General features: G+C 46.2%; 1 protein-coding gene across 1 annotated transcript in view; it reads right to left on the bottom strand.

The window, feature by feature from the left end:
- Positions 1-22,139, bottom strand: part of VDR (vitamin D receptor) — a 49,227-nt gene that overhangs the window by 18,089 nt on the left and 8,999 nt on the right. Inside the window, exon 3 of the mRNA XM_004384543.1 lies at positions 12,969-13,099. Within this exon, the coding sequence (XP_004384600.1) occupies positions 12,969-13,099 (131 nt within the window). The remainder of the gene's footprint in view (positions 1-12,968; positions 13,100-22,139) is intronic.

Raw genomic sequence — 22,139 nt, 5'->3', positions numbered from 1 at the left:
GGGAATCCAAGATTAGGTGTCTAGTCTTTCCTGCTCACCTGAGCTGGTGGATGGGGTGAGGAGATAAGACTGGAGTTGGGGAGGGCTGGCTTTGCCAGTCACACCATGGGTGTCCACAGGCAGGCCTTTTAGTTTTACAAGACTTTGATACACCCCTCTGTGAATCTATGGTGTCACTGACCTGTCCGGAACCTTTCCCCGCTCTCTATGGCTTACCAGGTCCAAACAACAGTTGAGGCTTGCCATGATTTGGCTTCTTCCTAACCTCCCAACCCCATTTCCTGGTGCCTCTGGACACAGCTTCTGTTCTACTTGAGCTGGTATTGCTGACCTGTGAAAATGACCTGCTTGCCCTTGTCACCACATTTCCCCTTGTGTGAGATGCCTGCCCAGCTGGGTCTTCTTTCCCCAATACCAAAACACTCAACCCGTTGCCACTGAGTCAGTTCCAATTCATAGCAATCCTATAGGACAGAGTAGAACTGTCCCATAGGGTTTCCAAGGAGCAGCTGGTGGATTCGAACTGCTGACCTTTTGGTTAGCAGCCGAGCTCTTAACTACTGTGCCACCAGGGCTCCTCTCTCCCCAGCAGCTATCCCTTTTTCAATGCCCAGCTTACAGCCCTCTTACTGTGAAGCCTTTCTTGATCTCCCTGATCTGCACTAATCTCTCGTTTCTTATTCCTGCTGCACATTTAGTCTTTCCCATACATGTTGGCACCCAATTGTTTTCAGCTCTGTAAGGTTTATGGTTGTTCTAGTACATGCCTATAGAGTGAGCCTAAGAAATTGAAGGTCCACTAGACTGTAAGCTACATGAGGGCAGGGCACATCTTACAATTCTCATGTTTCTCCCACAGATCTAGACCAGTGAGCTTCCTGGCCTTGGTGCTTGTTCAGTAGTCTGATAGACTGATTGTACTTACTATGTGCAGGTCACTGTCCTGGGCTCAGGGACGGACACTGAGAAGGGCATCAATGCTGCAGGTGCCCCACAATGTTGGGAATGGCTCACATGCGTGCCAGTCCAGCAGAGAACTGAGCAAAGCTTCGTTGTTGTTGTTGGCTGCCACTGAGCACTGAGTTGGTCTCTGATTCATGGCCACTCCATGTGTTACAGAGTAGAACTGCCCCATAGGGTTTTCTTGGCTGTAATCTTTAGGGAAAAGGAGTCCCGGTGGCACAGTGGTTAAAGTGCTGGGCTGCTAACCAAAAGGTCGGGGACTTCAAATCACCAGCTGCTCTGTGGGAGAAAGATGAGGCAGTTCTGCTTCCATAGAGATTTACAGCCTTGGAAACCCTATGGGGTCGCTATGAGTCAGAATTGACCCCATGGCAGTGGGGTTTTTTTTTTTTTTTAATATTCAGGGAAGCAGATCACCAGGCCTTTGTTCCATGGAGCTGCTGGGTGGGTGGATTTCAACCTTTAAATTAGCAGCCAATAGCAAACAGCTTGCACCACCCAGGCTCTTTAACTTTTTTATTTTAGGAATTTTGATTGAAATATTTTCAAGACAGAAAACCTTGTCATAGAACACTTGTAACATCATATAAACTTTTCTTCATGACTCAGAGGTATCATTCTGAACAATTACTGGACTTTGCAGGAACACAGCTATGACCTCACAGGTATATGGGGCTATTTGCCCTGCACTAAATGGCTCAGCTTGCCATGCTTTTGAGTTCTTGTGCTACTTTGCATAGCTTTCTATTTCTCTCTGTTAAGCTGTGTGTTGTTTCGTTTTATTACTGCCTGCCTCTAGAAGTGTTCCTTTCTCTCACTTAAGAGTTACTTCTAATCTGTTGGGAGCTAGAAATCCTGGTGATCAAGCTTTATGTAATAAAAAAAGAATGTTAATAATAAAGGATAACATAGATAAAGTTTTTATCTACCAAGCCCTATTCTAAGTGCTTTTCATATATTAACTCACATATATTTAATCCTTATAACAATCCTTTCAGGCAGGTGCTATTATTGTCCCCATTTGACCGATGAGAGAACTGAGGCCTAGAAAGGTTATATACCTTGCCTGAAGTCACACAGCTAACAAGTGGTGGAGCTGGTTGGTATTCAGCCTTGAGCAGTATGGCTCTAGAGTCTATGGTGGTAACCACTGCCTTACACCACCTCTAATTATAATTGGTCCTGACTGCTCAGTAGAACTCTGGTTCTCAGCCATGGAGTCTCGACACATGGGTGTTCTCATTGGTGGTGAAGAGTGTGAAAAATCAAATTAAGTTGCAAAGTTTGTAAATAATTTACTTTTAAAAAATTAAGTTAAGAAGGTTCAAGTGTAACCTTATAACATTGTTCCTCCCAATCACTTGCATCAAATAGCAACCACCATCCTCTGTGTGGGTATCAGAGGAAAAATTGCTGAGATCTGCTGATCTCAAACAGGGGCTTCCATGGGCTTCCAGCAAGGCAACATTGTCTGGGGACTGAATAAGTCATCCATCTCTCACATCTGTAGATGCTATTGTGATTTAGGAAATAAATCATGCATATAAAGGGGTTACTAATTTCATAGGAAAAGTTTTTAATCATTTTCTCAATGAATTGATAAAAAGGAAAAATCATTACTATTATGCAGTTCGAATCCACCAGCCGCTCCTTGGACATCCTATGAGGCAGTTCTACTCTGTCCTGTAGAGTTGCTATGAGTCTTAATCAACTCGATGGCAAGGGGTTTGGTTTTTTTTTTTTTTTTGTTTGTTTGTTTTATCATGTAAGAGGACACTAGTTTTGAAGTTAAAAGCTATTGACCTAAAGTAAGAGTAAATGGGCCCTTATTTGATGAGCTCCACAGGGAATAAAGTGCATGAGCTTTGAGGCGGACACTGTGCAATCTATACAGCTGCTCAGTAGCTTTTTTGACTTCTAAGTTCCTCGCTGAGTGCTTAATGGCTTGCACAAGTGATTCCTGTGCAAAACATGTTCCCTGCCCCATGAAGCCTAGAATTGAATTAGGGAGTCAAGGTCTGAAAGTATGAAAAAATTTAAAAACATTTCAAGATGTTAATAGTGGCCTAAGGACAACAACGGGGAAGAGGACATAAGACTTTGCTAAATGAATGGCAAGACGATATCCGGTCTGGGACAATCTGGCTGATGTACTGACCAGTGGGAGATAAAAAGATACAGAGGAACATAATGAGGAGCTGTCTTAGGCTGGGTTCTCTAGAGAAGCAAAACCAGTACAGTATATAACCATATATATATATATATATTTATATCAAGGAAATGGCCCAAGCAATTGTAGAGGCTGGAACATCCCAAGTCCATGGATCAGGATAGAGGCTTCTCTCAATTCACATAGCCCCAGGGACTAGCAAACCCAAGATCAGCAGGTCAGAGAGCAGGGCTCTTGCTCACAGGCTGTGAAGATCGACCAATCCCAAGACCGGCAGGCAAGATCTCAAGGCTTCTCCTGATTCACGTAGCTGCAGGGGCTGGTGAACTCAAGATAGGCAAATTGGAGAGCAGGGCTCCCACTCACAGGCTATGAAGATCGATGAATCCCAAGACTGGCAGATAAGCTGATAGCTTAAGTCTCAAAAACTGGAGGTCGGACAAACAAGAGGCAGCTGCAGGATCCAGACTGAGCAAAAAGCGAGACGTCTGCTTATATTCGGATGCAAGACCCCCCCCCCCCAAGGAAACTCCCTTTCAACTGATTGGCTACTCACAGCAGATTCCATCATAGGAGTGATCATGTACAAACAATGAGAATCATGCCCTAGCCAAGTTGTCATACAATCTTAACCACCACAGTCCACCCTTTGTCAGCTTGGCACTTGTACACATCTCCTTAAAACATACATAATCTCTGAATAAAGACAATTATAGTCATACTTGCACCTAACATGATACAACTAACACGTGTACAACCGAAAATGCACTAGCCCTGTTTGCATCTTATATTTTATAAGGGAAGAAAACAAAAATATTTGATGCACACATACAAAGCAGAAATACTGATAACAATTACAATCCTCGTTTCTGCAACTGGTCACGTGGCCATAACTGGTATTTAGAATTACCTTCCTCCACTACCCATTCCATATTCCCTTTGCCCTCAGCTAGCACCTCAGCTAGTCATGGTTCTTTGCCTGTTGGGGTGACCCAAACTTTCATTCTTGAAGGGTCTGGGTCATTAGCAGTCATGTTGGAATTAGGTTGCTGTAGTTTTCCACTGACTTTAATCACAGGGCATGGCACTACTAAGAAACACCCTAAGGGATCTCCTGCATTCCAGACATACTCTTCTTTGTCTCTATTATGGAATATCAATCTGATTTCCTCTTGGTAATCAGGATCAGTCACATCAGCCAGTATGGTAACTCCTTTCTTTGTTTGTTGATCGAGAGGCATAAGAAGCCCAAAGTGGCCAGATGGCATTCTTAGCTTCCAGTTCAATGGAATCAATGCTGTGTCTTCAGGTGGGAGAATTCCTCCCTTTGGAACTAAAACCTCTAGACCTGCAGAGTGGGGACAGAAAGCAAAAATCTTGCAAGCGGTCACTAGGGGTAATAGTGAGTGGTGTAACTCCCATTTCCACCCATCGATTACTGGACCCATGAATCCTGGCTATGGGAGAAACAGCACTATATATTGGATGCTGGTTTAGAGCATATACAGCCTTCTGGAGAACACTGCCTCAACCCTTCAAGGTATTGCCACCTAGCTGGTGCCATAATTACATCTTTAGAAGGCCATTCCATCATTCTATTAATCCAGCTGCTTCACAATGATGGGGAACATGGTAAGACCAGTGAATTCCATGAGCATGGGCCCACTGCTGTACTTCATTTGCCGTAAAGTGAGTCTCTTGATCCAAGGCAATGCTGTGTGGGATACCATGATGGTGGATAAGGCATTCTGTAAGTCCACAGACAGTAGTTTTGGCAGAAGCATTGCATGCACAGAAGGCAAATCCATATTGAGGAAAAGTGACTATTCCAGTAAGGACAAAACACTGCCCTTCCAAAGATGGAAGTGGTCCAATGTAATCAACTTGCCACCAGTTTGCTGGCTGATTACCTTGAGGGATGGTGCCGTATCGGGGACTCAGAGTTGGTCTCTGTTGCTGGTAGACTGGGCACTCAGCAGTGGCTGCAGCAAAGTCAGCCTTGGTGAGTGGAAGTCCATGTTTCTGGGCCCATGCATAACCTCTATCCCTGCACCATGGCCACTTTGTTCATGAGCCCATTGAGCAATGACAGGAGTAGCTCGGGAGAAAGCATGACTGGTTTCCACAGAACACGTCATCCTGTCCCACTTGATCGTTAAAATCATCCTCTGCTAAGGTCGTCGTTTGAGCATTCACATGATACATGAATATCTTCACTTCTTTGGCCCATTCAGTGAGGTCTATCCACATACCTCTTCCCCATAAATCCTTGTCTCCAATTTTCCAATCATGTTCCTTCCATGTTCCTGACCACCCAGCCAAACCATTGGCCACAGCCCGTGAATCAGTATACAATTGAAATCTGGCCATTTCCCCTTCCAGGCAAAGTGAACAACCAGGTGCACTGCTTGAAGTTCTTCCCATTGAGATGATTTCCCTTCACCACTGTCCTTCAGGGAGGTCCCAGAAAGGGGCTGTAGTGCTGCCACTGTCCACTTTCGAGTGGTGCCTGCATATTGTGCAGAACCATCTGTAAATCAGGCATGAGTTTTCTCTTCTTCAGTCAACTGATCATAAGGAACTCCCCATGAGGCCATAGGTGTAGACTGAGATGGAAGGTAATGTGACAGGAGTGGAGACCTTGGGCATTTGGGCCAGTTCCTTATGCAACTTACTTGTGCCTTCAGGTCCTGCTTGGGCCTGATCTCCTATATACCACTTCCATTTAATGATGGAGTGCTGCTGTGCACATCCAACTTTATGATTCTGTGGGTCAGTCAACATCCAGTTCATGATGGGCAGTTCAGGCTGCATAGTGACTTGGTGTCCCATGGTTAAGCATTCAGCCTCTACTAAGGCTCAGTAACAAGCCAAAAGTAGTTTCTCAAAAGGAGAGTAGTTATCTGCAGAGGATGGCAGAGCTTTGCTCCAAAATCCTAAGGGTCTGCGCTGTGATTCACCAATAGGGGCCTGCCAAAGACTCCAAACAGCATCTCTATCTGTCACTGACACTTCAAGCATCATTAGATCAGCTGGATCATATGGCCCTAGTGCCATGGTGGCTTGCACAACAGCTGAACCTGTTGCAGAGCCTGCTCTTGTTCTGGGCCCCACTCAAAACTAGCAGCTTTTCAAGTCACTTGATAGATAGGCCCGAGTACTACACCCAAATAAGGAATATGTTTCCTCCAAAACCAAAGAGGCCCACTAGACGTTGTGCCTCCTTTTTAGTTGTGGGAGCAGCCAGATGCAATAACTTATCCTTCACTTTGGAAGGAATATCTTGACACTACTGGACCTCTAGAAATTTCACTGACATGGAAGGTGCCTGAATTTTTGTGGGATTAATTTCCCGTCCTCTAGCACACAAATGTTTTACCAATAAGTCCAGAGTCATTGACACTTCTTCCTTACTTGGTCCAGTCAGCATAATATCATCAATGTAATGGACCAATGTGACATCCTGTGGAAGGGAAAGGCCATCAAGGTCCCTGTGGACTAAATGATGACATAGGGCTGATGTAGTGCTGAGGTAGGCAAGTGAAGGTATATTGCTGGCCTTGCCAGCTGAAGGCAGACTGCTTCTGATGGTCCTTTGAAACAGGTATGGAGAAAAAGGCATTAGCCAGATCAATAGCTACATACCAGGTACAAGATGTATTAATTTGCTTAAGCAATGAAACTATATCTGGAACAGCAGCTGTAATTGGAGTCACCACTACTACCAAGGGGTCCAATCAGCCTCATTGTAGTTAGGTGTCTTAATTCAGTGAGGGTAGTTCCCACTGTCAAATCTGACTTTCATAAAATAGCAATCACAGCAGTCTTCAAGGATGCTGGAGCTCTCTTCACAAATTTGTTCCTCACAGTTGTGGTAAAAGATGTGTCCTCTGGGTACTTTATGTGTGGGTCTAAGCTGATAAATCCGTTCTAGCATGCCAATTTTCCTATGCCTTTGAATACCTTCTTCTACAGTATACCAAGGCAGATCTGGTACTTCAACTTGATATAGTGTAGGCCACCTCATAATCCATGCTTCAGTAACCCAACCAAATAAACTATTAGATCCTTTCCTAACTTCTCAAGCTGAAACACTGAGTGAAGAATCTGTGCTTAGTGGACCCATATCAATAAACTCAGACTGATCCATCTTTATGTTCCTTGCTCCATTATCTCACACCCTTAATAGCCATTCCCACACATATTCCCCAGGTTTCTGTTTGTACATATTAGAAAAGTCAAGCAGTTCCTTTGGACTGTAGCATACCTCCTCCTGGGTCACACTTTGTACTTCACCTTTTGAGGCTTGCCGGGACTTAAGTCTAGTTATAGGTCTAGAAGCCAGAACATTCAGTATTGTCTTGTAAAGCATCTGTCTTAGGTGATGCCCCAGGCAATGAGTCAGGCAAAGGCTCTTTAGAGGCAGCTGGGTTAGGGCTAATCTCAGTAGATGGGAGTGGAGGGGCTAAAGGTTTTTCTGGGGAGGGTGGTTTAGCAGACAAACATGAAGTAATCTCTTCAGATGGGAGTGGTTCTGCTGTCAGGAGTGATTCAACAGAATTTAGGGGCTCAGTGTCCCCAGCTTCCTGATTATCTGCCCATATGTCCCCATCTCAAGTTTCAGGATCCCATTTCTTCCCAATTAATGCCCTTACCTTAACTTCAGACACCTCTTGAGGTTGGCAATTGAGCTGGCATTGTAATTCAGCCACTCTTACAATAAGACTCTGGGTTTGATTTTCAGCAATTTCAGCTGTGTTACTACAAGAACTAAGGCTTCAGAGGGTTCTGGACAGAGCTGGAGAAGGATATAGAACAAAATTCTAACTCACAAAAAAAAAAAAAAAAAAAGACCAGATTTACTGGCCTAAAGGAGACTGGAGAAACCCCGAGAGTATGGCCCCCAGACAACCTTTTAGCTCAGTGGTGAAGTCACTTCCGAGATTCACCATTCAGGCAGGGAGTGGACAGCCCCATAAAACCAAATGGGACTAATGAGGCACAGCAGTCCAGGGACAAGGGCTAGAAGGCAGAAGGGGACAGGAAAGCTGGTGATAGGGAACCCCAGGTTGAGTAAGGATAGTGTTGATGTGTTGTGAGGTTGTTAACCATTGTCATAGAGCAACAAGTGTACTGTTCAATGAGAAGCTATTTTGTTCTGTAAACCTTCATCTAAAGTGAGAATAGCAGCACAATTGGAAGAGCGTAGTCGATGTCACTGAACTGTGCATGTAGAAATTTTCAAAATGGTGTATCTTTGGCTATGTATATTTTCACCACACACACAAAAAAAAAAGGTCAGGAAGGGAGAGGGTTGACATGTTGTGGGGTTGTTAACCAATGTCATAAAACAATATGTGTACTGCTGTTTCATGAGAAACTATTTGTTCTGTAAACCTTCACCTGAAGTACAATTAAAAAAAAAAAAAAAAGAAGAAATAAAGCTTTCTTTCAAAACACAAGTGGAAGGCTTGAGGTCATTTATACAGTACTTGAGCTTTGACTCTGAAGCCCTGAGTGCATCTCTTTCTTTCACCAGTTTGTCTAGCAAAAATAGGACCAGCCAACCAGCTTCCTTATACTTCTCATTCTGACAAAGCTGTAGAAAGATATCACACATGTGTTTACCCCGAGCCTTACCTTTCACCAATACCTGATCTACTGGCGGTGATATTTTGCACATATTTATCACCACCTCACGCCATGGATTAGTAGTGCCCCTCTTTACTGCTGGAAGCAGAGTCATCAACATCTTTAAGACTAACCAGACTTGAGAACCAATTTAGGAAGTGTCTCTGGAAATGAACAATGGAGGTGGATCTGACCACTGGTGGTGCTTTTGGGGCTGCCCTGGGTGGAGCCCACAGACTGACCTTTGGGAGCAGTCAGTGCTGCCCTTAGAAGCAGAAAGACCTAGGAGAGAATGCTGATACCATCATCTTATTAGATTGTTGTTGTTGTTAGCTGGCTTTGAGTTAGCCCTTAGCTCATGGAGATCCCATGCACAGTAGGATTAGACCACTGTGATCCATAGGGTTTTCATTAGCTGATTTTCAGAAGTAGATTGCCAGCCCTTTCTTCTTAGTCCATCTTAGTCTGGAAGCTACCCTGAAACCTCTTCTGCATCATAGCAACACACAAGCCTCCATTGACAGGTGGGTGGTGGCTGTGTGTGAGGTGCATTGGTCAGGAATTGAACCCAGGGTCCTTATGGAAGGTGAGAATTCTACCACTGAACCACGACTGCCCCCTTTTATTAGCTTAGAGGTAGGATATTTTATTTTTTTAGTGAAGCAAAAAGAGACTCTTATTCGGCACATATTCAAAGAGGCAAAAAGTCAGAGCCATGTCTGCCAGAGTCCAAGGAAATATTACAGAATAAGCAAGAATGGAAAAACAGACAATCATGCTGCCAAAGCCACATCTGCCCAAGTACGAACAAATTACAGAATAGGCAAAACTGGGAAAATGGACAAGCATGCTGCCACAGCCATGTCTGCCTGAGAAGAGGTATGATATTTTAATCCCTGTAACCATTAGTTTCCTCATCTACTAAAAAAAGAAAAATAAGAGTAAGAATTTACGTATTTGGAACTTGTGAAATTTAAACAAGAAAATGCATGCGCCTGGCACAGTATCTGGTGCACGGTAACCCAGTGCCGTTGAGTTGATTCAAACTCATAGCCAGTCTATAGGACAGAGTAGAACTGCCCCATAGGGTTTCCAAGGCTCTAAATTTTTACAGAAGCAGACTGCCACATCTTTCTCCCACAGAGCAGCTGGCGGGTTCAAACCACTGACCTTTTGGTTAGTAGTTGAGCACTTTAACCACTGCACCAGCAGGGCTCTTGTACACCGTTGGTGGTCAATAAATACTTTCCATCTCTACTCTCTTTCCCTTCCTATGTTTCCTCTATAAAGGCCCCACCTCCACGCCTTGGCCTGGTGGGAGCCTGAGTTTTCAGCTCCCTCCATAGGGAGTCCTGGGCCTTTCCTCTGGTGTTAGAAATGTTGAAACTCAGTTGTCTCAGGGAGGCCAGGCCTTGGAGACAAGAGCAAGCTCAGCTGACAAATAAGTAGTTCTCCTAGGGTTCTGAACAGGGGAACTCCAGGCCAAGACACACAAGGCCTCCCAAACTGTCACTTGGTGGTCGTTGCTGAGCTAATCTAAGATGGCGCTACATCTCTTCTTGGAAGACCTTGCCTGGTGCTGGCTCAGCATTTCTATTTGAATTGGAACTCTGGGGCCCAGCCCTTGACAGCCCAGCTCCACTACCCTATCCATAACTCAGTTATTTCAGGCCCCCGCCCTGGCATCATGACTAGCATGGGCAGAGGCCTCCACTGGGTGTGTAGCCAGGGCAGGGGCCATGGGACTCCATGTGGGCAGGAAAATTAAAAGGCGAGCGCTGAGGCTGTGGTTGGGGTGAGTGAGGCACAAAGCTGATTTGGGACTGGGGGTAGCATCCACTTCTGGATTGCCAGCCCGCCATCACGTGGTGTTCTTGGGCAGGGGCACCCTGATGCACCCAAGTGCTGGCATTGCTCTTCACTGTGGTTGCAGTACTTTCTGGAAGACCAAAAGGGATCTAGGAGGGAACATGAGCTGGATTCTAGTCCCAGCTTGGCCACCAGCTGGCTTTCTGATCTCAATCCTGATATTTTTACTTTTCTGGGCCTCAGCTCTTCCTATTCTAAGTTAGTAAACATCTTCCTCCTGTTTTTCTAACTCGGATAGACTGGGACATAGGAGAAGGGACATCCATGAGCTCGGGCCTGATTAGAATTGCTATGGTGGAGCCTGACAAACTTCCAAGAGTGTAACTCTGTGCTCTTCTTATTGGCTCCCTGCCTGGTAGGGGCCCTCAGCTCCTGACAGCAGGGCTGTGCTGACCTGCACCTTGTTTGTGTCCACCCTCGAGCCTTCCACAGAGTAAGCCCCACTAACTGAACGTGTGAGAAGCCCCATAAGTTCCCAGGCCTCAGCCTCTACTTCCTCCAGGGTAAACACAGGAGGTGGGGTGTGGCCGAGGCCTGGGCTAGACAATTGGCGTGCCCGGGCCTGCTTGCTCCTGTGGGGGTGAGGAGGAAAGACGGCCTGGAAACTCCTTCCAGGACCGTCTGTTTTGGCTGGGGAGCCAGAATCAAGAGTGAGGGTCTGTGACCCACAAGGGGCAGCCTCAGACAAGGCTAAGGGGGAGACTCTGGGCATTGAAGTTGAGCTCTGGATGTAGACCTCAACTCTGTCTCTTTTTCCCAACACCAGAGAATTTTTTTTTCCCACGAAGGAAAAAATTTCGCATCCCTGTACCTACCCTCCCTCCACCCCCCCAAAAAGCAGTCATATAGCCAGGTGCCTGCATCTGAGCACCCCCTCCTGAGACCCCTCAGGGCTGCAGCTTGGCGGGGCATAGGCTCTGTCCTTGGGCTTGGGGAGCGGGCTGGGGTGTAGATTGCAGACAGACATGAGCAAGGAGAGCAGGGGCTGCCGGTGCAGAGGGCATCCAAGCCAGACTGGTCCAGTGTCCTCACTCCCAGCCCAGGAAGCGCTTGGCTAGCATCTGCTGAATTCAACTGCCATTCCAGTTACCAAGTAACTGATACTAGGGCAAGGGAGATGCAAAGTCCAGGGGTTATTTTTAACTGCGGGTCAGAACATTCCTGTAAATCTGCCCCATTGGTCCTCTCCTCCAAGCCCAAAACTGGACAGGGAGTCCTATAGGATCACTTTTCTTTCTCCATCTGCATTCTGAGGGCCATTCTAGACCACCAGTGCTTCCCCTGCAGAATCTTCTCACCTAGTCTCCCCAGGCACCAGCCTTCAGATCTGTCTGCAGGGCCAGCATGGCTGGAAGGCTGGGGTAGGGACAGAACAGTGGATGCCCGCTAGACTCTGAATATTTATTCTCCTCCATCACCCTGTCCCTCCCTACTCATAGCAGTCCCCTCCCTAAAGCCTAGGCCCAGAGAAACCTGGGGTGCACCCTTTCCCCCCAGGTGTAGGGAACAGGGAGGTGTGAGAATAGTTATGAGGTCCTGTAGGGACCCTTGGTCTTGGGGGGCTGTGGGGAGCTCATGAAGGTGGTGCCCTGTCTTGCCTTCCCTGCAGGCATGACTTTGGAGGGGCCCTTCCAGCCTCTGAGACAGATAAACAGATCCTAGAGAGGCTCCGGAGTCCCTGGGTGGTGCAAATGGTTAACATGCTCGGCTGCTAACCAAAAAGTTGGAGGTTCCAGTTCACACAGAGGTGTCCTGGAAGAAAGGCCTCATGATCTACTTCCAAAATATCAGTCAGTGAAAACACTATGGAGCAGTTCAAAGGAGGCTGGGTGGTGCAAGTAGTTTGCAATCAGTTGCTAACCTAAAGGTTGGTGAAGGTTGGTGGTTTGAACCCATCCAGCAGCTCTGAGGAAGAAAGGCCTGGTGAGCTGCTTCCATTAAGATTACAGCCAAGAAAACCCAATGGAGCAGTTCTACTCTGCACGTATGGCGTTGCCGCAGTCGGGGCCTGACTCGGCAGCAGCTAACAACAAAAACAACAGTATGGAGCACTTCTACTCTGACACACGTGGGGTCGCCATCAGTTAGAATCAACTCTACAGCAACTGGTGTTTTAGAGAGGCTTGGAAGACCCCTTGGTGCGTCTGGCCCTGGAGTTCTGGCTTCCTGCCCCCAGCTAACTGGCCCACTCACACCCCATCTTCAATCCAGAAGCTGGGAGCTAAAGAGGAAGGGCAGGCTGACCTCTCTGGCCAAGCCTTCATGAATGGTAGCCAGAGCCTTCCCTGGACCCCAGTCCAGCCCCACCTGCACCCCACAGCCCCCGGACACTCACATTCCTTCATCATGCCAATGTCCACACAGCGCTTGAGTCGGCAGGCCTGGCAGTGGCGCCGGTTGTCCTTGGTGATGCGGCAGTCTCCATTGAAGGGACAGGTGAACAGCGCCTTCCGCTTCATGCTTCGCCTGCCGAGAGAGCATGTGTCCTTTCTCTGGTCACCAGCCTCCCTGGTCCTCAGCCTTGGCTGAGGGAGAAATAGCCTGGTGTGGCTGTGACCATGGGGACCTGCCCGAAGAGCCCCCAGATGTTCATTTCTCTCACAGAGGACTTGGGGCCAATCCCAGCCCTGGGCCACTCGCAGTGACCCCACCTTCCCCCGCCCACCCTCTAGGCTATGGGTGCTGACTCCCCTTCCTCCTTCCTTTCACTGCCTACTCTGCTCCCAACATTGCTTATATTCACTTTTTTTTTAATTACTGTGGTAAATACACATGTAACACAACATTTGCCATTTCAACATTCTTCACATGTACAATTCAGTGACATTAATTATGTTTATCATATTGATCAACTATCACCCTTATTTGTTCCCAGAGTTTTCCAACACCATTAAGAGAATCTCAGTATCCCTAAGCAATGACTCCCCTTCTCCTCTCCCTCCTGCCCGCCTCTGGTTATAATGATTTTTACAGTACTTGACTTTCCTCTTGTTTTAATTACACAGGAAATATACGAGTGCATTCTCGTGGTAAAATAATTTTAAATACTGCAATCTCCAGAGTAACCTCCACTACTTTTAATTAGCCATTATGAGAGTCAAGGACTCCAGTCTCAGCTTTAAGTGCTGTGGAGTGCAGAGCTCTGTGATTGGAACATCCTTGATCCAGGGATAGACACACACACAGACACATAGAGAAGGGAGAAAAGACCCAAACTGAAGCTCTAGACATCTGGACAACCTGCCCAGAAAGGGAAGGAGCCAGATGAGCGGGCAGGAGCCCTGAGGTCTGACCTTTGTGAAAGGCAGATACAGCAGGGGCTCTGGAAGAACAGAAAGACGCCAAAGGGGTCTTAGCTAGGAAGCCAGCACCCCTCATTTCCTATGTTAGATTATGTGCGCGTGTGGTGTGTGTGCGTGCGTGTATGTGTGCGTGTCCTTGCATGCATGTGCAAGCTCAAGGGCTCATTTCCTGGGAGAAGATGACTTTCAAAAGGGTCTGAGACTCCCAGAAGACTCACATCCACGGCTCAGTCCAGTGAGCTTCACCTCTCCCATCTTGCTGTTGCCTAGCCTCTCAGAGCTCTGGGCTAGTTCCTAATTGAGGATTTCTTGTCCACCACGAGCCATACCACATGGGAATCTTAGGGGGTAAGGGGAGGCTGCATAAAACACCTCCATAAAACACCTCCTCTAGAGGCTTCTCATCATTCTTGTCCTAAATGTTACTTGTTACTCCTCCTGGCCCAGCAGAGGTAAACCAGTTGCCGTGGAGCAGAACTGTGCTCCATAGGGTTTTCAATGGCTGATATTTTAGAAGTAGATCTCTGTGACTTTCTTCTGAGGTGCCTCTGAGTGGACTCAAACTGCCAAGCTGTCACTTAGGAGGAGAGAGTATTAACCAGTGTACCACCCAGGGACTCCTTCAGCAGGGGTAGGCCTCACTTTCTGCAGTAGGGCAGGTGATGGGATTTAGCTTTGGAAGATGGCAGCAGAATCACCTTCTGCATGAGCAGCAGCACCTTCTGAGGAGCTGCTGAGTGTGGAGATGGCCAAGCCTTAGACGCAAAGCCCCAACCCAACCTTTTCTCTCCTCCAGGGATATGCTAGTGACATCATCGTTTCCAGATGTCAGAGACTGGTTATGATTCTTGGGAAAAAATGACTCACTGCTCACAGTCACTAGAACACACATGGAGTTTAGGGCAGACATGCTCATTAGTCCACATACTTATTCCAGCAAAAGGACAGATGGGAATCAAACCACCTGGGTCTGGGGGGAGGGGAGAATATAGCAGAGAATGACTCTACTGGCAGTTACAGGTAGCCACAGGGACTCAAGAGACCACTAGTGTAACCCCCTCATTTTATAGCTATGACTACTGAGGTTTAGAAACTTAGCAATGCTATTGAGCAGGAAGTTAAGGCTCCCATGTCCAGGAGTCTGAGAGTCAGTTTCTAACTTCCTGGATTGAACATACTCTGACTTCATCTCCAGAAAGTCAGGTGCTGCATGAAGGTGAGCCCATAGGCCAACGGCCCCCAGCGGCTGACCCTAGAGCACAGCTCAAGGGGAAGGGTGACCCAATGGTCCAGAAAGTAGCTGCTGTTGGTTTTGGATCTTGAACTCTGGAACCCTCCAGCTATGACCTTCATCACCCAAGGGGCCACCAGAAGACCCAGGGGTTGTAAGAGAAGTTGGAGTAATACCAGGCTACTACAGGCAATTCAGCCATGTGTCTACCCTGCCTAAGGTCTAGTCCTGCCTCTGCAGTAACTACCCCATGAGAGATGGTATTGCCAGGCTTTTGCCCACCTTTATGGAAACAAGAAGCCTTTCTCCCTTCAGCCTGTATACCCCTGTGGTGGTTTTCTGGAGAGATAGGAGAATATGGAAGTACTTTGGGAAATGTAAGGGCTACTCAGAAATGAGATACTGTCATAACCACAGGGCATAGCTATATATTCCAGGACATGAGATTGGCTTCCAACCCCTCCTTTCCACTTTGTGGTTCTTGAGGCTTTACCTGTTACCGCAGATGCTCCGGCCCCAGAATGCCATAATTCTCTACACCTACTGGAGGGCCAGGAGTTTCTAATACAGAGAAAACTCTCATTTCTGTTTTTTTTTTAAAACCATCAGGCATGGGGCTACTTTCTCCTCCCACCCACAGTCTTGTCTGGCTTTGAGTGCTTCCTGTTAAACCTCAGGGCCATGGGCACCTAGAAGAGCTCACATCATTAGCTGAGCCCAGATGGCACCTCCAGAGATATGAGTCAAAGCCTCTCACCACCCCTGTGCTGGGAGCTGAGAGCTTCTCGAGGTAACGTCATGCATTAGGCAGTAGAAGGGAGATGGCCCAGAGCCCTCCAGAGTCTCCCTGTCCCTCCTTATGATGGTTCTCCCAACTTCAGTGTTGCTAGGAAAGAGATTTTGGAGTGACACATCTTTCTTTTCTTTCTCACATACAGGACAGTTGGAGATAGCCACTCGACCCAACTTTGCCTGACAACAGGAACAGAATCCAATGAGGCTGGGGGATAGGAATAAAAAAGAAGCCTGACAAAAGGTAGACGCAACCCAAATACCCATCAACAGATGAATGGATAAACAAAATATGGTACATACACACAACGGAATGTTACTCTGCCATAGAGAAATGAAGTGGTGATACATGCTACAACATTGACGAACCTTGAAAATATTATGCTGTGTAAAATAAGTTAATCACAAAAGGACAAATATTATATGATTTCAATAATATGAAGTACCTAGAATAGGCAAATATGTAGAGATCAGAGTCTCACAGTGGTTACCAAAGGCAGGTGGAAGGGAGGGAGAATGGGGGGATTTATTGTTTAGGGAGCACTGAGTTTTTGTTTGTGGGGATGGAAAATTTAGCAAAGCATATTGGTGATGGTTGAACAACATGATTGATGTGACTGATCTCACGGGATTGTATACATGAAAAATGTTGAATTGGCAAATATGTTATCTATACTTTTACAACAATTAAAAACAAAAAGGCAGAGCTGGGTTAAAAGAACATACTGAAACAAATCAACAAACAAAAAGGTGTCCTTGTTTTCAGCTTTACAGTTGTAATATGAAGTCCAAGAGTATTGAAGAAAGGAGAGAAGAAGAAAGAGGAGGAGAGGGAGAAGGGGAAGGAGAAGAGGGAGAAGGGGAAGAAGGAGAAGAAGAAAGAAACGTTTTAAAGTCCTGAGCCTTTTCTATGAGCCAGGCATAGCAGGGCTTGGGAACTTGCCTAAGATAGCACCCAAAGGAAGGAGCAGATTTGGGGACAGAACCCAGCCTGTGCTCTTCATGCCTTTGCCACACTGTGTCTTGGAGCCCACCCACCTCTACCTTATTTGAGCAATGAAAAAAGCAGCCTACAAACTTATAGAGCTTTAAAAATTTATTATTATAAGAAAATATGGTAGCCAACTGTTTCCCGGCTCTTCTGAATACAGAATCAGAGGAAGGGGTTGGAACTGCAGCTGGGAAGATGGAGTTTAAATATCCCAAGAACACCTGGGGTGTCAGGTCAGGGTTCAGGTGGTAGAAAGCTCTCGCACTGGTTCCAACAACCAGACCCAGGTCTTCCTGGAACCCAGTCCCCGAGCTGGCCTTTCAGGTGTGTCTGGCCCAGCACAGTTGTTAGCTGGACCATGGGTCCTGTTGGCTCAGAGGCCCTGTTCTTCCACTTCTTCCACCCTCTGAGAGCACTTCCACACATGTAGCTGTCATCTAGTTTCTGTCCACGAGGAGTCAGGGCAGCCAAACTGCCCAGCCCTGGCTTTGTACTTTGTCCTGAAAGCCACACCCTGCCCTGCCTTCCTCCCAGCGCTAATTGCCTGTGAGCTGGTTTGGCTTTGAGAAACAGGAGCCTCCAGTTTCCATGGGAGCCCATTGCCTCAGCTGCTCTTCCTCAGCCTGGACCCTGTAATCCTCTGGACGGTTGGCAATTATACCCCAGCTCAGGAACGGGGTAGGGGTGGTGCAGCCAGGCTAAATATAGATGCAGTTTCTAGAAAGCCAGGGGTGAGGGAGGACATTGGCTGATTCTCTTGCCAGAGACCAATTCATCAAAACATGAAAGAGACAAAAAGCTCACAAAAGCATCAAGCGCCTTCGGCAGGGCCTGAGGCCTGGTACAATAAGGCCCTTCTTGAACCCCGCCAGCAGACAGTCTTGTATAACCCAAGCCAGGGGTGCCAAGTACCCCCTCTCTGGTCTTTGTCTCCACTGCAGCTCTGAGTGTCACAAAGATACTAGTGCCTGGTCGGATACAGGAGCTTGATGGTGCTGCTGATAGGAAAGACCTATGTCGTCTGATAGATAGATGGGGTTTACACGGCTGATTTATATATGGCTGCACAAGACAGTCTCAGCAGGTGGGTTTAAAAAAAAAACTTTAAAGGTAGATTAACACTGGTAAAGACCACAGGCCCTTTTTTTTTTTTTTTTTTTTTAATTCAGGGCAATTTGGTAATATCTACCAACATATTGGGAATCCTTGGATGGTCCAAAGGTTAAAGCACTCAGCTGCTAACAGAAAGGCTAGAGGTTTGAGTAAACCCAGAGGCACCTCAGAAGAATGGGCTGGCAGTCTAGTTCCAAAAAGTCAGCCTTTGAAAACCCTACGGAGCATTGTTCTACTCCGACACACATGGAGTCTCCATTAGTCGAAACTGACTCAACTGCAACTGGTTTTTACCAACATATTACAGAATATTATTTGATATAGTGCTGACATATAGCCCCTAGATTGGAAGGCACTATACAATGGGTGCAACAATGGACTCAAACATACCAACAATCATGAAGATGTTGCAGGACTGGACAACGTTTTGCTATGTTGTACAAAGAGTCATCATGAGTTGGAGCCCACTCGATGGCAGCTAACAAAAACAGCAATACATTAAATGCACAGACCCTTTAACACCATAAATTCACTTCCAGGAATTTACTCTGTGAGTAGAGCAGGATATGGGCCCAGAGACACTTGCCCAAGAGTGATTACTACAGCACTGCCTGTAGAAGCAAAAGACTGAACCTAAATGTCCATCAGTAGAGGGCTGGTTCATTATGTCATAGTACACCCATACAGTACGCTGTAACTCAGAAAAACAGAGAAAAAATGCTGAAATGGAAACAAGCTTAAAGAAATGTTCTTTAGTAGATAAAAGCAAGATGTGGAATGGTGAGTATAGCCTACTTCCATGTGCATGCACATACTTTTATATAAAGAACCTGAAAACAAACACAAAGAACTGGTAACAGTGATAGCTTCTGGGTAGGAAGTAGAGAACTAAGAGTTGAATTGAGAAGGAGACTTCATTTTATATACCCTTTTGAACTGTTTGATTTTTTTTTTAACCAATGTCATGGACTGAATTTTGTGCCCCCCAAAAATGTGTGTATCAGTTTGGCTGGGCCATGATTCTTGGTATTGTGTGATTTTCCAATATGTTGTAAATCCTGCCTCTATGATGTTAATGAGGGAGGATGGGCGGCAGTTGTGTTAGTAAGGCAGGATTCAGTCTACAAGATTGGATTGTGTCCTGAGGCAATCTCTTGAGACATAAAAGAGAAAAGTGAGCAGAGAGATAGGGAGACCTCATACCACCAAGAAAGCAGTGCTGAAAGCAGAGTTCATCCTTTGGAACTGGGGTCCCTACACAGAGGAGCTCCTAGTCTGGGGGAAGTTGGTGAGAAGGCCGACAGAGAGAGAAAGCCTTCTTCTGGAGCTGATGCCCTGAATTTGGACTTTTAGCCTACTTTACTGTGAAGAAATATATTTCTTTTTGTTAAAGCCATCCACTTGTGGTATTTCTGTTATAGCAGCACTAAATGACTAAGACAGAATTTGGTACCGAGAGCGGGGTGCTGCTCTAACAGATATCTAAAATGTGGAAGCTATTTTGAAACTGTGAATGGATAGAAGAGTGGCAGCGACAGAGGACCACCAGCAGCAGAGAAGTGGCCGCAACAGAGAACCAGCAGCAACAGAGAACCGGAAGTGGCAGAGAACCAGCAGCAGCAGCAGAACCAGGAGGTCAGCACAAGACAGTGCTGGAGCCAACCCACAGAGCGAGAGAACTGAGTGCCTGTGCACAGGAGGCTTCCTTGTGGGGTGGCATGCCTCTCGGCACTTACTGGTGGAGCTAAAGAGCTTTGGAACACTTGCCCCAGCAGGGCAGATGCGGGCATGAGGCTCGAGGAGCCAAGAGGCCAAGGAACCAGGAAACAGAATTTGAAGAGACAACAGACATAAGAAGTCAAGCTGCCTCAGTCTTGAAAGATATAGCCATGACCTCAGGGGTTTCAAAGTGTGGAGCCACGGCCTCTGGTGTTTCTAAGGGTGGAGTTGCCACTTAGATGGACTGGGAGAAGGGTGCACCTGAAGCTAAGGGAGCAGAGTTGCTGTCCTAGTGGGCCTGGAAGACAGAGCTGAAGCCCAGGGCTGAGGGGCCTTCACTCAGAATCTGGAGACTGTGGCCAATACCTAGAGTCTGGATGGCAGGGCCATTGTGTAAATTGTCTCAGAGAACAGAGGATTATTTTCAAAGCCTTGAGGGCTAATGTAATGTGTTCTGCTGACTTGCTGGGTGCCTGTTATCCCTTCTTTCTCTCCAGTTTCTCCCATTTGTAATGGAAATGTCTAGCTTGTTCCTGTTCTGCCATTGTACCTTTGGAAGCAGATAACTTGTATTGTAGATTTCACAAATGAAGACAATTTTTGGATTTTGGACTTGGAGTTGAGAATTTTGCTATGATATGATGGGGTGAATATGTTTTGCATGTTGCAAGGCTGTGATTTTAGGGGGGCCAAAGGGTGGAATATCATGGATTGAATTATGTCCCCCCAAAAATGCGTGTATCAATTTGGCTGAGCCATGATTCTCAGTATTGTGTGATTTTCCTACATGTTGTACATCCTACCTCTATGATGTTAATGAGGGAGGATGGGTGGCAGTTGTGTTAGTGAGGCAGGACTCAATCTACAAGATTGGAAGATTGGATTGTGTCCTGAGGCAATCTCTTGAGATATATAAGAGAGAAGTGAGCAGAGAGACAGCGGGACTCATATCACCAAAAAAGCAGTTCCGGGAGAAGAGTGTGTTCTTTGGACCTGGGGTCCCTGTGTGAGAAGCTCCTAGTCTGGGGAAACAATGATGAGAAGGCCAACAGAGAAAGAAAGCCTTCCCCTGGAGCTGATGCCCTGAATTTGGACTTTTAGCCTACTTTACTCTGAAGAAATATATTTATTTTTGTTAAAGCCATCCACTTGTGGTATTTCTGTTATAGCAGCACTAAATGACTAAGACAACCATACACAGGCATGACTTTAAAAAACAAAAACACCACCCACTATAACTATTTAAAAATTAAAAATGCAATGCTGACTTTGGCTAGACAGATCTGTTTGGGTATGAATCCTAACGCATGACTTTAGGCAAGTGACTTAACCTCCCCAGTCCTCTGTTTCCACGTGTGTAAATGGAAACAGCCCTTCTCAAGAAGTTGTTGTAAGTGTTAAATAAAGGAAACAGAGGCTGGCACAAAGAAAGTACTAAGTAAAGGGCAAGGTGGGGGAAGAAATTGGCAGGGAGAGGCACTGAGAGGAAGTGGTAAAGGCTGGATGAAGATCGCACTATTTAACCATCACAATGAGAACGTGAGCCCCTGAGAGCAGGCACCATGTCTCACACCCACCTCTGTGTGCCTAGTGTAGGACTCTGCAGGCAGGAGAGACTCAAAAACTATCGTTGCTTTATATGGTGTTGCTCCTGATTTTCCTACATGTTGTAAATCCTACCTCCACAGCGCTTGTGCTAGTTCCAGCGACCATTGTCCAGTTCCTTCCTCAGCACCAGCCAGTTTCCACCGAGCCTCTAACTGAAATGAAGGTCTCTCAGATCCTCCTGGCCCAGCCCTCCCTTTTTCATACCTGGTATTTAACTTCTCCTATTCAAGGACCTCTTTTTAGATACCCTGTTGACCCATTACAAGTTCATACACATTACAGGTTCATGGTAGAGAAGGACAGGAAACAATTGTCTACCCTCAGAAATTAGAACACTAAAAAAGGGATAACGATAATAGCTATCACTTACTGAGAACCTATTATGTCAGGACTTCAATCTCCAATGCTGTTACTAACCCTTCAGAGTAGGTATTATACCCATTTTATGGTATCATGGATTGAAATTGTGCCCCCTAAAAATATCTCTTAACTTGGCTAGTCCATGATTTCCAGTATTGTGTGATTGTCCACCATTTTGTCATCTGATGTGATTTTCCTAAGTGTTGTAAATCCTACCTCTGTGATGTTAATGAGGCAGGATTAGTGGCAGTTATGTTAATGAGGCAGGACTCAGTCTACAAGATTAGGTTGTACCTTTTTTAAAATTTTTTCCCATACAAAAATTTATACATACATTGTTATATGACCCTAATTGCTCTCCCCATACTGTGACAGCACACTCCTCCTTTC

The sequence above is a fragment of the Trichechus manatus genome, unplaced genomic scaffold, assembly GCF_000243295.1.
Source record: "Trichechus manatus latirostris isolate Lorelei unplaced genomic scaffold, TriManLat1.0 scaffold00123, whole genome shotgun sequence".
NCBI classification, from domain to species: domain Eukaryota; kingdom Metazoa; phylum Chordata; class Mammalia; order Sirenia; family Trichechidae; genus Trichechus; species Trichechus manatus.
Note: the sequence above shows the minus strand (reverse complement) of the source record. Positions and strands in the feature narration are given on the sequence as shown.